This window comes from Pyxicephalus adspersus, chromosome 11 (assembly GCF_032062135.1).
Source record: "Pyxicephalus adspersus chromosome 11, UCB_Pads_2.0, whole genome shotgun sequence".
NCBI classification, from domain to species: domain Eukaryota; kingdom Metazoa; phylum Chordata; class Amphibia; order Anura; family Pyxicephalidae; genus Pyxicephalus; species Pyxicephalus adspersus.
The window spans coordinates 575,644-588,307 of NC_092868.1; the positions used below are offsets into that span (position 1 = coordinate 575,644).

The 12,664-nt window shown below is 41.9% G+C and overlaps 1 protein-coding gene across 1 annotated transcript in view; it reads left to right on the top strand.

The window, feature by feature from the left end:
• USP48 (ubiquitin specific peptidase 48) overlaps positions 1 to 11,992 on the top strand; it is a gene marked incomplete at its 5' end in the record, with an annotated part of 14,461 nt that extends 2,469 nt beyond the window's left edge. The window contains 19 exon segments of the mRNA XM_072425459.1: positions 1 to 100; positions 981 to 1,106; positions 1,653 to 1,802; positions 3,926 to 4,126; positions 4,627 to 4,741; positions 4,993 to 5,120; positions 5,197 to 5,268; positions 5,346 to 5,470; positions 5,770 to 5,892; positions 5,973 to 6,034; positions 6,139 to 6,249; positions 6,644 to 6,777; positions 8,386 to 8,492; positions 8,577 to 8,681; positions 8,992 to 9,147; positions 9,744 to 9,869; positions 9,963 to 10,011; positions 10,736 to 10,762; positions 11,734 to 11,992. Of these exon segments, the coding sequence (XP_072281560.1) occupies positions 1 to 100; positions 981 to 1,106; positions 1,653 to 1,802; positions 3,926 to 4,126; positions 4,627 to 4,741; positions 4,993 to 5,120; positions 5,197 to 5,268; positions 5,346 to 5,470; positions 5,770 to 5,892; positions 5,973 to 6,034; positions 6,139 to 6,249; positions 6,644 to 6,777; positions 8,386 to 8,492; positions 8,577 to 8,681; positions 8,992 to 9,147; positions 9,744 to 9,869; positions 9,963 to 10,011; positions 10,736 to 10,762; positions 11,734 to 11,756 (2,040 nt within the window).
• Between the last annotated feature and the right edge of the window lie 672 nt (positions 11,993 to 12,664).

The following is a 12,664-nucleotide window of genomic DNA, read 5'->3' on the forward strand; positions in this document are numbered from 1 at the left end:
GTAAAGGACGCCCAGACCTCTGAGTGGTACAAGTTTAATGATGAGGAGATTGAAAAGATGGAAGGAAAGAAGCTGCAGCTGGGGATTGAGGAGGATCTAGGTAAAGCCTTTACGTTGTGAGTGCCCTTTTACCTCTCACTTTAATATGGCCGCTCACATATTGATGATGATGATGATGATGATTCTGTTTGTAGGCAGCGATGTTCTCGTAATAAAACACATGGACTGCTGTCACAGTATACCCCAATCCATATAATGCACTTTAATAAAGGAATCAGAACTGGGGCAGATTTAGCCGTTTATAGGATTGTTGCCTCCAGCTGACATTTAGTTTTCTGTTTTCTCATCCTTGGATGTCGTAGCTGTGACAGCGGCACATTACACCCCACTGACATCTAGTGAGTTTCTGGGAGGTACAAGGTGTTATACCCAAATGTTAATCTTACAGACACCATAGTGATTTTTACACGGGCCCCGGATGGCAGCCCCTGAACTTGAAGATAGTTCTAGGTGATCATTAGACCGAACGCTATGACTGTGAATCATTATAAAGTGACCAATAGAAAGGTAATGTGTTTCAGGTGACCCAGCAGGTACCCCTATGACCTATTATTAGGAAGAATCTGAATGGCCTCTAAATTAAATATTTTCTAAACTCTGCATTCAGATTACTGAGCTCGGCTTCCAGGCAGAATCGGTTCAGCTTTTCCTTCTAGAAGCTGCACAGACTTATTTGCATCTTTTACAGTATTTCAAAGGTCAGGAGTTGTTTATCTGTGTGACTGCTTATTGTGCAGCATGCTGGGCCTTGTGGTACATTACAGTATATGGTTGGTCACTGCTGAACTTTTCACATCTGGATGTCCAGCATTTTGTGAACTTGTGTATTTATGTGAACTCATGGTATATATGTGAAGTACTAATTGTTGTATCCCTCATGATCTACTGATGTCTTTTGCAATTTTTTTTTATCTTACTAGAACCTTCCAAAGCCATAGCTCGTAAACCAAAATGCTCAAAAGGCTTCCACTGTTCCCGTAATGCCTATATGCTGGTTTACAGGCTGAAAAAGGATCAGAAACAAGACATAAAGTTTGAGGTTCCAGGTAAATGTGTGCTAATACCCCCAACCATGGCCTGACTAGTACTGGTAACTGATTACCCCAGGAGCAGTGAAATCTGTATGGCTGGTCACTGGCTTTACTATCAATGTAACCATTGCCATGATGCATGCTAATTATTGGTGAAATGTCTGGTTTATTCAATGCTAGCAGTCCCATCCATCATTCTTATAATAAACAGACCTATATAGCGTATGTGTGTATATATTTATATAGCACAGAGGTATACAGATATATAAAAACACATGTCAGAAAACACATGAGGCACCATTCTCTCTGTGATAATGTGTGATAATAATATGCAAGCTATCCGGAACTTCCTTTTCCATCCCTTTAGTCAGTTGTAATGTTTCATACACCATTAGAGGGGTCGTGGATCTCCATTTATAACCCTGGAGAGTTCTTTATAAGTAATAGAATAATGTGAACATTGCAGTATATGTGTACAGGGACAGCTGAGGAACATGAACGGTTCCCATTACACAGGTAGGAGGTGATTGTATATTAATGTGATCTGCTGCTGTGTTGCAGGTTTCCTCCAGAAACTGGTGGAGCTGGATAACTGTAAGTTTGAGGAATGGTGCGTGGAGATGTCTGAGATGCGCAAACAGAGCGTGGATAAAGGGAAAGCCAAACATGAGGAGGTGAAGGAGCTGTACCAGAGGTTACCAGCTGAAGCTGGTCTGTAAGATCTTTTACTCCTCTCATACACATTAATGATTCATGTAATAAAATCACATCTAGCACCCAGTCCCTGCCTGAAAAGTGAGCAGTACAGGACAGGAAGTCACATCATTGAATATTCAGCCTTTATAATGTAAAGGGGAGTTATGGAAAGAATGGGAAGCCCATGTATCTGTGGTTCCCAGTCACATAGCAAGGCATTGATCACATGGTCCCTGTCTGCCCATGCTCAAGATATGGCAAGGTTGGCACATGTGTGCCCTGCGGCGGGTAACAGGACATCAAATCAGATAAAGATTGTTCAACTAGAGCTGCTGGTGTCAGACCATGTGACCTCTGCCATGGCATTGCTCATGTGACCTCTGCCATGGCATTGCTCATGTTACTAAAATAGGGCCAAACTGCGAACTTCCTAATGTGTGATTTTTAGTTTGAATATTATTTATGTGAAATCAGTAAATTTCAGCCATAGGACCCAGTGATTTAACCATATTTGTGTTGTGAATTCTTTATTCCAGTATCTATTTATATTAAACATTATTATTCATTGGCCATGTGCCTAATGTATGACAATAGTTATACTGCTGATATAACAGGATTGTTTGGTTGGATAAAGGTGAATAGGCTGAAATGTTTCTGTTCCCTTCATCTCACCTGTCTGAAGACCTAAGCGCTTGGTCCGGTAATCTCAGATGAGGGAATGGATCAGAACCGTCATTTCATGAAGCACAAATTACCTAACTGAGCACTCAGGGCTGCAGGTGCTGACATCCTTCCTAAAATCATAGTGTCCGGGCTGTCCTGCAATTCTTGCTTTAGATCATTGGCCTGGAACAAGCACAAGGGAGATCAGAACACTTCACCCATTCTGGAAGTTTCTTTGCTTATTCTGGTCAGTGACTTGGGTCAGCAGGTCTGAGACTCGGCCCATCGGTTTATCCGTCCCAGACTTTTAGTGGACACATTCACCTTAGTCCTGCATACTCAGCATCCCAGAAACCTCTGAACCCCGGGGGCTTTATATGCTAATCTAGGCATTGGGCTGCTCCCCATGTCCCGTCTCTACTGAATGGGGCTTATCAGCCTTCTATAGGGAAATGATCCTACCGGCACCCACTGTGTGTAGGGGCTCCAGGGTGCTGGAAATGTGGGAATGTTCAGGTACAGGCTTCAGGAAAATGACTTCATCTTCTGCAGATCTAACTATAAAGATGATGATTTGTAATCCTTCAGAGTTTAGTTGTCCTGCATGTTGGTGGGTTAGCAGCTCACACAGGGGAAGGTGGAATAAAAAACAAACTTCAATTTAATGGGTTTGATAATGGGGATTACAGCTCTGATTAGTGGTTCCACCCTCCGGCCTCCTTGGGAATCACTTTACCTTCTATTATGGCATTAAAGTGATCAATTCATCTTTGTAATAGAATTACAGAGATTAAATTGGTACCCCCCCCCTACTTTTGAATAATTCTTGAATAATTTTCTATATTCTGTTAATCATTGATATGTAAATGGAAAGGGGGACAGATGTCACGTTAGGAAAACTTCCTCTCATCCTTCAGTGGATTATGGGGAAACGCAAAGAAGTTCACTATTTATAAATAAGAGGTTTCAGGGGATCTGTAAGGTGCAGCCTAGGATTATCATTGTCTTTCCTCTATCACCTTTTATAAATAAGAGGTTTCAGGGGGGAGATGATGGATATAAGGTGCAGCCTAGGATTATCATTGTCTTTCCTCTATCACCTTTTATAAATAGGAGGTTTCTGGGGGATGATGGATATAAGGTGCAGCCTAGGATTATCATTGTCTTTCCTCTATCACCTTTTATAAATAGGAGGTTTCTGGGGGGATGATGGATATAAGGTGCAGCCTAGGATTATCATTGTCTTTCCTCCTTCACCTTTTATAAATAGGAGGTTTCTGGGGAGATGATGATGGATATAATAAGGTGCAGCATAGGATTATCATTGTCTTTGCTCTATCACCTTTTATAAATAGGAGGTTTCTGGGGGGATGATGATGGATATAATAAGGTGCAGCCTGGATTTATCATTGTCTTTCCTCCTGCATTTGCTGCTATTACTACATGATCCGTCTTTGTGCTTTGTTTTGCTGCAGATGAAGCTTATGAATTTGTTCCTCTGGAATGGCTGCAGAAATGGCTGGATGAGTCTACGCCAGCAAAACCCATCGATAACTCCAAATATCAGTGTACACACGGCAAGCTGCACCCTGACAAAATCTCCCATGTCAAGAGAATCTCTGAGTACTCAGCGGAGGTCTTTTTTCAGCGATATGGCGGGGGGCCACGACTTAGAGGTGAGCAGCTTTATAGATCTCCGTTAGTTGTTCTGTAGATCTCATAGCGTGCTCATGCTTATCCTTGTGACAGATTCTGAATTAGAATATCCGTTCAGATTCAGACATCGCTGACTTCTTACTCCTGCAGGTTGCCCAGACCCAGCAATATTTTACAGCCTTTGTTGTCCTTGGCATTACAGCTGTAACAATGGCTGCACTCTGACAGCTTTGCTCATTCACCCAGCATTCATCGTTCTGTGTGGCTGGGCCTGGATAAAAACCCTATCATTCAATCTGAAGCAAATCTGCAACTATATCGATCAGTGATGTCTGCTTCTGAGGGACATATAACTATTTTGTATATATATTTATATCCTCGGTTATTTCTTACTTGGCAGCCCTAACCTTTATAAATAAGAGAGGGAACTGGCTGCTGTGACATTGATCAGAAGGCTTTGTCCTCATGTCCGTCTCATTGTCCTCATGTCCGTCTCATTGTCCTTGTTGTGTCCTTGCAGCCGATTCTCTGTGTAAGGAATGTGTGGTGGAACGGTGCAGAGTGTTACGGCTGAAGAATCAGTTAAATGAAGATCACAAAAGCATTGCAAACTTGGTGAAAGTTACAGTAAACGGGTAAGTAGTACGGACGGCAATCAAATCGGGCGACGCGGTGTGAATAATCTGAATATTTGTCAATCTGTCAGACATTCCGGTATGTGGGTAAAAGCTTTGCAGCTGTACAGATGGTTTATTTTTCCTCCTTTTACTGGTATAAGATGTTGGTTACATTTGATGGCTGGTATTGGCCAGTTTACAGAATTCTTCCTCATGTTGCTGTAAATGCAGACCTGTGATAATTTGAAGCGTTCACCTCTTACTTACAGTGAAGGTTATTGGATTGGAAAAGGATCTTTGCGTCGCTGGAGGCAGCTGGCAACAGAGCAGCTAGGTCAGCAAGAAGACGAGTTTGAGCAAGGAGATCTGAAAGTAAAAGGGAATGCACCCAAGAAAGGTAAATCTCGGTCTATGACGGTTGGTCACCTGACCTGGTCAGACAGATTTCATTCCAATTTCTTTGTATCATGCAGAGGAAATCCTGGAGGAGAAAAGAGAGGACGACACAGAAGTGGCCTTCAATGAAGACATAGTCTGCCAGCATGGTAGGTTATAGGAGCACTTCCTGTCCAGCCTGTGTATGTATATATAGGTATGTCATTTTCCATATTTCCTGTCTCAGGTGGACTGTGCACGTCGGAGAGCGAGCGGCGGCTGATATCGGACGTGGCCTGGCACAAGCTAAAGGAGTATTTCCCTGCTGCTCCTGAGTTTAGCTACAACCAGGAGCCATGTTTACAGTGCAAGGTATGGGGGATACACTTGAAATGTGCCTTGTGGGCAATCTGATATTTTCAGCAGATCTGACACATTATTGTATTAGTCTGCACACAGAGGAGCTAAGCTTATAGGACTATAATGACTCTGTGTGATTACCGATCCTGCCAGTGTTGTTTCAGCATGATAGAATAACTGGCAACCGTTTATAATGGCTTCCTGTCCTCCACACAAAGGATGGCATAGCAGACTTCCATGTGTTTGGATTCCATGCGCTCTATAGTGAGGTCCTAGTCCTGTGCTCAGCACCTGATGCATTCTTCTCATAGATTTTAGAGGAAGAAGGGGAGCAGCATGACGCTCTTCACAAAAGAATGGCAAATGAACAGAAGTTGGCCCTTTCTAACCTCTTCCAGGACAAGAACCGGCCGTCGGGAGGGGCGTGGCCTCAGGTAATGCAGAGTAAGATGTCAGAGTTCCTAAAGCCGGTCCCATAGAGGGATATCTTCAAATTTCTTTTTTCTTCATTCAGGAGACGTCAGAACTGTATATAGTGTCTCAGCTGTTTGTGGAAGAATGGAGGAAATTTATTAGGTAAGGTTACTGATTTTATTACAGCCTCCTCTCTCTCTCTCTCTCTCTCTATATATACATATACATGATTTGTGCCACCTGCATAATACGTGGTCTTTCTGCAGGCGACCTACAAAGAATGGACCCGTCTCTTCTGTGGGTAACGGTTTCCTCCTGTGTCCTCATGGTGGCCTCATGTTTTCCTTCTCTGACATGACAAAAGAAGATTCCAAACTGTGAGTGCCTTTTTATACTTTAGGGTGGAAGTATTTGTGTGCTGTACAGATACTCAGCTGATGTAGTGGGCCTGAAGTTCTCCACTTTCATCAGTGAAGCTGGGTGATCCAGCAAACTTGCAAAACATTTCTTCAAAGTCGTTTGCTATTTTCTAGCAAATGTTTTGGATCCTAGACCAGATCCATTCCAGGTTTACTGGAATCACCCAGCTTCACTCATAAAGTGTATTCTCCCCAGCCTTGGAGAGCTTTAATAAAATAGGCCCAATGTGTGAGGTAACATGAAAGATCCGCATTAATAACAATGGTATCCTTGCATGTTGTGTTATGGTATCAGCCCAATGCATCATGCAATATGCTTGCAAGAATAACAGAGTGACTTTTCTCTGCACAGTATAGCTCTCCTCTGGCCTTCTGAGTGGGATATCATTCGGAAATTCTTCATTGTCGATCACTCCATAAGAATAACCAGGAGAACTGTGATGATGGAGGATAACAAAGAGAGCACAGTCTACGTATCCTACCCCGGTAAGCCTTCTCCTCGTTGTTTAGTAGAATTCATCCACCCAGTTGTGGACTCTTAGCGTCCTATGTATTCCTAAAAAGTTATAAAGAGTGTCTGTACTTCTGTCTCTCTGACTCACCATTTGCTATTTTTCTAACTATAGTTTTTGTTTTTTCTAAGTACTTATAATTAACAGAATGTTTTTTTCTGGGTTTATTTTATATTGATATGTACTGAGTGTAATATACATCAAACAGAGAGTTCCATTTACCTAATTACTATACCATATCTTGCTATAAACATATGACCTTTTCTTCTCCTTTATCTTCTCGTTTAATTTCTCCCCATACAATTGTACACTTTTCGTAATATTTTTATTGAATTTTTAAGACAAAAACAAAACAGGAATCACACAAAGTAACTAGAAATATAGAGTATAAATAAAAAATATAGCATTGATATAAATTACCAATATAGAAACCACAAGGTATTGTATAAAACTCCCTATATGACAATGCAGGATAAAATATTAGGAACACAGAAGGGGACGAATGGAAGGCAGGAAAAGAAAGAAAAGGGGACAGGGCAAGGACATAGAAGGAGAATGGCAAACAGGGCCAATATTTGACATGAAGGACAAACCACAGAGCAATGGAATGAAGAAACTACAAGTTTGTTTTTCACAATGCATGGTAGCCAGGTATCTTCAAACGTTGTCTCTGTATCTATATCTCTGTCTCTTAGTATCTGATAGCAAAGCTGTGCATTTTTCATGGGTCATTTGTGCACCCATCTCTTAACCTCAGTATAGCTTTACAGGGGGAAAGCCAGGCAATACTTTGTTTAGCAGATGTTCGGATATGTTACAAAAGACTAAATTGGGCTGTGGAAGAGCTAGATCTGCAATGAAGCAAAGCTGTCGGGATCTCTCAGGATCGGCATACCAAAGAGTGCTGTAAGTAGACGGTAAACTTTCATCCAGAATGAATGAGCCACGCAATACACTTTTAACTTCTCCACCATTAACACTACAGGGCTCACTATTTACAATTTTTATATATATCATTAATTTCTTACAAACTCTGTTCAGAGCATTGTGAGACATTGGTGAACACATTTTGCTTTCTATATATTAGTTGCTCGATAGATCTCAATATCCCCTGAAGAAGCCCGAGAAGCGTGAAACGTGTCGGCATGTGAGACTCCGAATTTCTCTATAATCTCCAGTACAATATTCTTTATGGTTATATGGACTATATGACAACCTATACTAATAAGAAGTATCGGGTATAGTACTTAGTCTTATGTAAGCTCTACAAAGTTTGTTGTGGAGCGGAGACTCTGTACTCTAAATGTTATATTATTTCTCTGTTTGGTGTATAATATACTCAGTATTTATCAATACAAAATGTACTCTTACTTTTTTCTTTTCCTTTATACTAAGGGTCTGGCACTCACATTTCTATTTCGATAACTGTAGTACTGGATGATCCAGTTCCTCTCTGTCCCTCTTCAGTGTATTTATAATAACACTTTGATTTTGTGTTTATTTATAAAAGAAGCTGAGGAGGGGGTGGGAGTCTTTAGCTAGCACTGATCTAACGTTTTCCCTTACCTGCATTTTATCTCAGAGCTTTGTCCAGAGTGTCGGGAAGGTCTGTTATGCCAGCAGGAGAGAGACCTGCGGGAATACACCCAGGCCACCATCTACATTCACAAAGTGGTGGATAATAAAAAGGTAACCCATGGCTTTCTGTAACCACTTTGTGTATCTGTCAGGGGATTCCTTGAGGGCTGGCTCACCTAGATTGTCTCTCTACAGGTCATGAAGGAGGCAGCACCAGAACTAAACGTCAGTGGTTCTGACCCAGAGGATGAAAAGGAAGAGGCCAGGCCTGACGGGGAGAGCGATCCAGACTTTCACCAGGTTAGAGGCCCTCTTAAATCTCCTAATGCAGAAGACTCAGTGATTGGAGGAGATCCTGGTCATGTGACTTTGATTTACTCACCTAACTGGGCTCTCTTCTGGTTTTATTTTTACTTTCTCTATAGCTTTTCCTATTCGCTGACAATAATATTCACCACATGTAATATATTGTCATTGAAAGGGTTAATCGGGCATAAGGATGCAAAATAAATCCTGGGGTTGTCTTTGGTTTTATTAGCAGGCTTCTGGCTACAAGGTAAAATTCATCTAAAATATCTAATTAATCTATTTTGCTGTATCCTCTTCACAGGCAAATGGTGCTGCCAAGCGCCAGAAGGTTTCTATCCGTGGACAGGTGTCCTTCCAAAAGCAGGGCATTCGGCGGAGCACGCGGCACAGGAAGGTGCGAGGGGAGAAAGCATTGCTGGTCTCTGCTAATCAGACTCTGAAGGATTTAAAGATCCAGGTAATGGATTCTCCACCCCCACATATATGTGACCTTTGTGCGTTATGGGAGATGCTTCATCTGTGATTTATGGGACACTTTACAAGGTATTGAAAGCAACTGTAAAATGTCTATTTTGGGAACAATGACAAATGTGCCACCTACAGGGAGTGCGGGGCTCCTTGTGAGGGGCCCCTCTGCCTTGTTCCTGATTGACAGAGGGGATTTGGGATATAAATAACTGTCCTCTGTTAGGGCGACCTCACTGAAATTAGGGTTATGGAGGTTGTGCAGTTACAGGGAAAGCTGACTTATTTGTAAAATCCACTAACACTGCAGACTTTTATTACTTACCCCTGTATTGCACCTTCCTGGGGAAAAAACTCAGAGAAATAATAAATAAATAAGGAAATTTATAATATAAGGTAAGACAGCCTCCTGCATGGGAACATTTCTCTGGTCTGGGACATGGGAGGTAATATTTGACACATCAGTCCGCGGCTTCATTTCATGGAGATTCCTGAGCAGGTCAGGAGCCTCGGTGACCCATAAAATGTAGGAAGAATTTTATTTCTTTATATCAGATGTCAGAGTTGTAACAGCACCTCTGTCTACAGATCATGCACGCCTTCTCTGTGGCTCCATTCGATCAGAACCTCTCCATTGATGGGAAAATATTGAATGACGACTCAGCCACACTGGGCTCCCTGGGGATCATTCCAGAATCTGTCATTGTATTGAAGGTAATAATAAACCTCTTTATTCTCCATCCTGTCATACAAACAATGGATGTTGTAAATCTGGTGGACTAATGTCTCCGCTTTGTTTCTTGTTAGGCTGATGAGCCGATTGCAGATTACTCGGCAATGGATGATGTCATGCAAGGTGAGGAAATGAATCTTTTGGTGAGAGCTTTCTGGGATTTCTAAAATTCACTGTGAGAGGCCTCTGAGCTATTGTTTTGGCAGATTATGCTCATGGAAGATCTGTACACCTGCTGGGATATAAGGGGGACCCTGCTATTGTTGGCTGTACTGTTTGGGTTGCAGATCTTTGCCTCCACTGTTCCCTTTTTATATTTAATCCAGAAGTGCTGAAATATACAGCCTATAAAAGCCATCAGTAAAGCTCACAAAATTCACAATTTTCCTTTTACATAAAAAATAAAAAAAGGGGTGCAGCACTGACCCCTTAATTCTCGGCCGCCTAGGGGGTCGAGATTGAATGGGAGCGCAAAGCCTCCTGGGGATGCGCAGAAGAAGCTTGTTTGCTCAAAAAGAAAAATTTGACGATCTCACGCATGCGCAGTGAGATTGGCAAATTTTTTTCCATCCTACGTCACCTGATCCCGCGCCTGGGTCAGGTGACGTAGGATGAAGAAATCTGGAAGAGAAGTTGAAGATGGCGGCGCCCGGAGTGCCGGGACGGATGCCAAGACGACGCAGGACCCAATGCCGGACACCCCCGGAGTGATCGGACTGCCCTGCAGGATTGAAGGTAAGTGTTTTTTTATTTTTGAGTATAGTTCCTCTTTAAGATTCTATTTGTCTAGGTTAGGATGATACAAATGTGCAGATATTAATATATTCCTGTGTGTCTCTCCCTGCAGTGTGCATGCCTGAGGAAGGATTTAAAGGTATGGAAAACAATATCTGGCCTCCGACCCAAACTTCTTTTCCTACTAACAATACGTGGCATTGCTCTATTTGTTGTTGTAATATATGATTCTTATTTCCTTCTAACTAATCTTCCTAATCACCTTTTCTGTTACATTTCATTGTCTGTGTAGTGAGCTTTTTATCTGAGATTTGGTTCCATGATAGAAATGAACCCCACCGTTTGTGTAATGCAGATTTATAGTTACATAGTAAGTCAGGTTGAAAAAAGACATCAAGCTCATCAAGTTCACTTACTTGGGAAATATTCATTTCCCAGATATAAAACCCTATAAGACATAGTTAATCCAGAGGAAGGCAAAAAAAACTTATAAACCCAGAGTACAATTTACTCCAAAAGGAGAAAAAATATTCCTTCCTGATCCCATGAGACAATCGGATGTTCCCTGGATCATCAGTCTCTGTTATCTTTAAATCCTTAATCCCCAGTTATATTCTGTGCTTCTAGAAATCATCCAGCTTTTTCTTAAAGCAATCTATAGTAGTTGCTGAAACTACTTCCTGAGGGAGCCGATTCCACATTATCACAGCCCTTACAGTGAAGAATCCCTTCCTTATCCGCAGCTTAAACTTCTTTTCCTCCAGACACAAAGAGCGCCCCCTTGTGCTTTGTAATGACATTACAGTGAATATTGGGGAAGAGAGTTCTCTATATGGAGCATTTATATATTTATACAGGGTGATCATATCCCCCCTTATACGTCTCTTCTCAAGGGAGAATAGATTCAGTTCAGCTAATCTCTCCTCATAGCGGAGCTCCTCCATTCCTTTTATTAGTTTAGTTGCCTTCTCTGCACTCTCTCTGATTCCACAATATTCCAATACTGGACGGCATATTCCAGATGAGGTCTGACCAATGCTTTGTACAGGATTATGTCTCCATCTTCTTGTTTCCATGATTTAATGCTCATCATGTGGTTGTTGTTGGCAGGAACGGGTCTTCTGGGACACTAACCCTGCTCATTCCTACAGTGAATGGTGTCACCTGAAAAATGACGACATGGCTTCAGAGAGAAACCTGATGCTGGCTCTTCCAGGGGATCCCGGGCCCCTCTTCTACTCCATAAAATGCCTTACAATGAAGATAGCAGATTGCACTGAAGGACTGCTTATATAGAAGGAAGTACTCTACTTTTTCTATGTAAATAAAGATGATGGCGATGGGGTGGTCCGCCATCTGCATATATAAATATGTATAGAAATCTTGTTTACATTTGGGTAATTCCATTCTGTGTGACGTATCCCAGCAGCAGCTTCTGTCTCTGTGTAATATACAAGTTACTGTTGTGACCTTTTCTTGGCCTGCTCGAATGTCATTAAAAAAAAAAAAACTAATGTTCTGTCCTGTGTTCAATGCTCTGGGCCATCCAGCACTGGATTCTGGGCTCACTTTCCTTTCAGATCGCAGTCGCAGCAAAGTTTGTGGTTCACATTAGAATGTTAGCTCCTGTGGGGACTGATGTGACTTCCCCAATGTAAAGTAGGATGGTCACTTATTTAACGTGTAATGTCCAATCAATAATAATTTATCCAATAAAATCAGCTGTCCCTGGAGCATTCCAGTGTTTGGTAGTGAAACTGAAAGCAATCAATGGACGTTGTGTGATAAAGTGCGGTGAGAAGATCTCCGAGATAAAGTCAGGGAATGAACAGCAACAAATGTCAAAGAATCCCTAGGAGTAATGGCAGTGTCTGTGGCTAAAGCAGACCTATCGCCAAAATGTTTACATAAAAGGATAAATACCCAGCATGTAAAGTAAAAATGATCTAAGGGTGAAGCCCTCATACCGCCGTGGTAATAAAGACTGAGTGGAATCTTCTGGCTGCTCCAGACCTTGGGCATGCATAGAGGGGAAAAATGC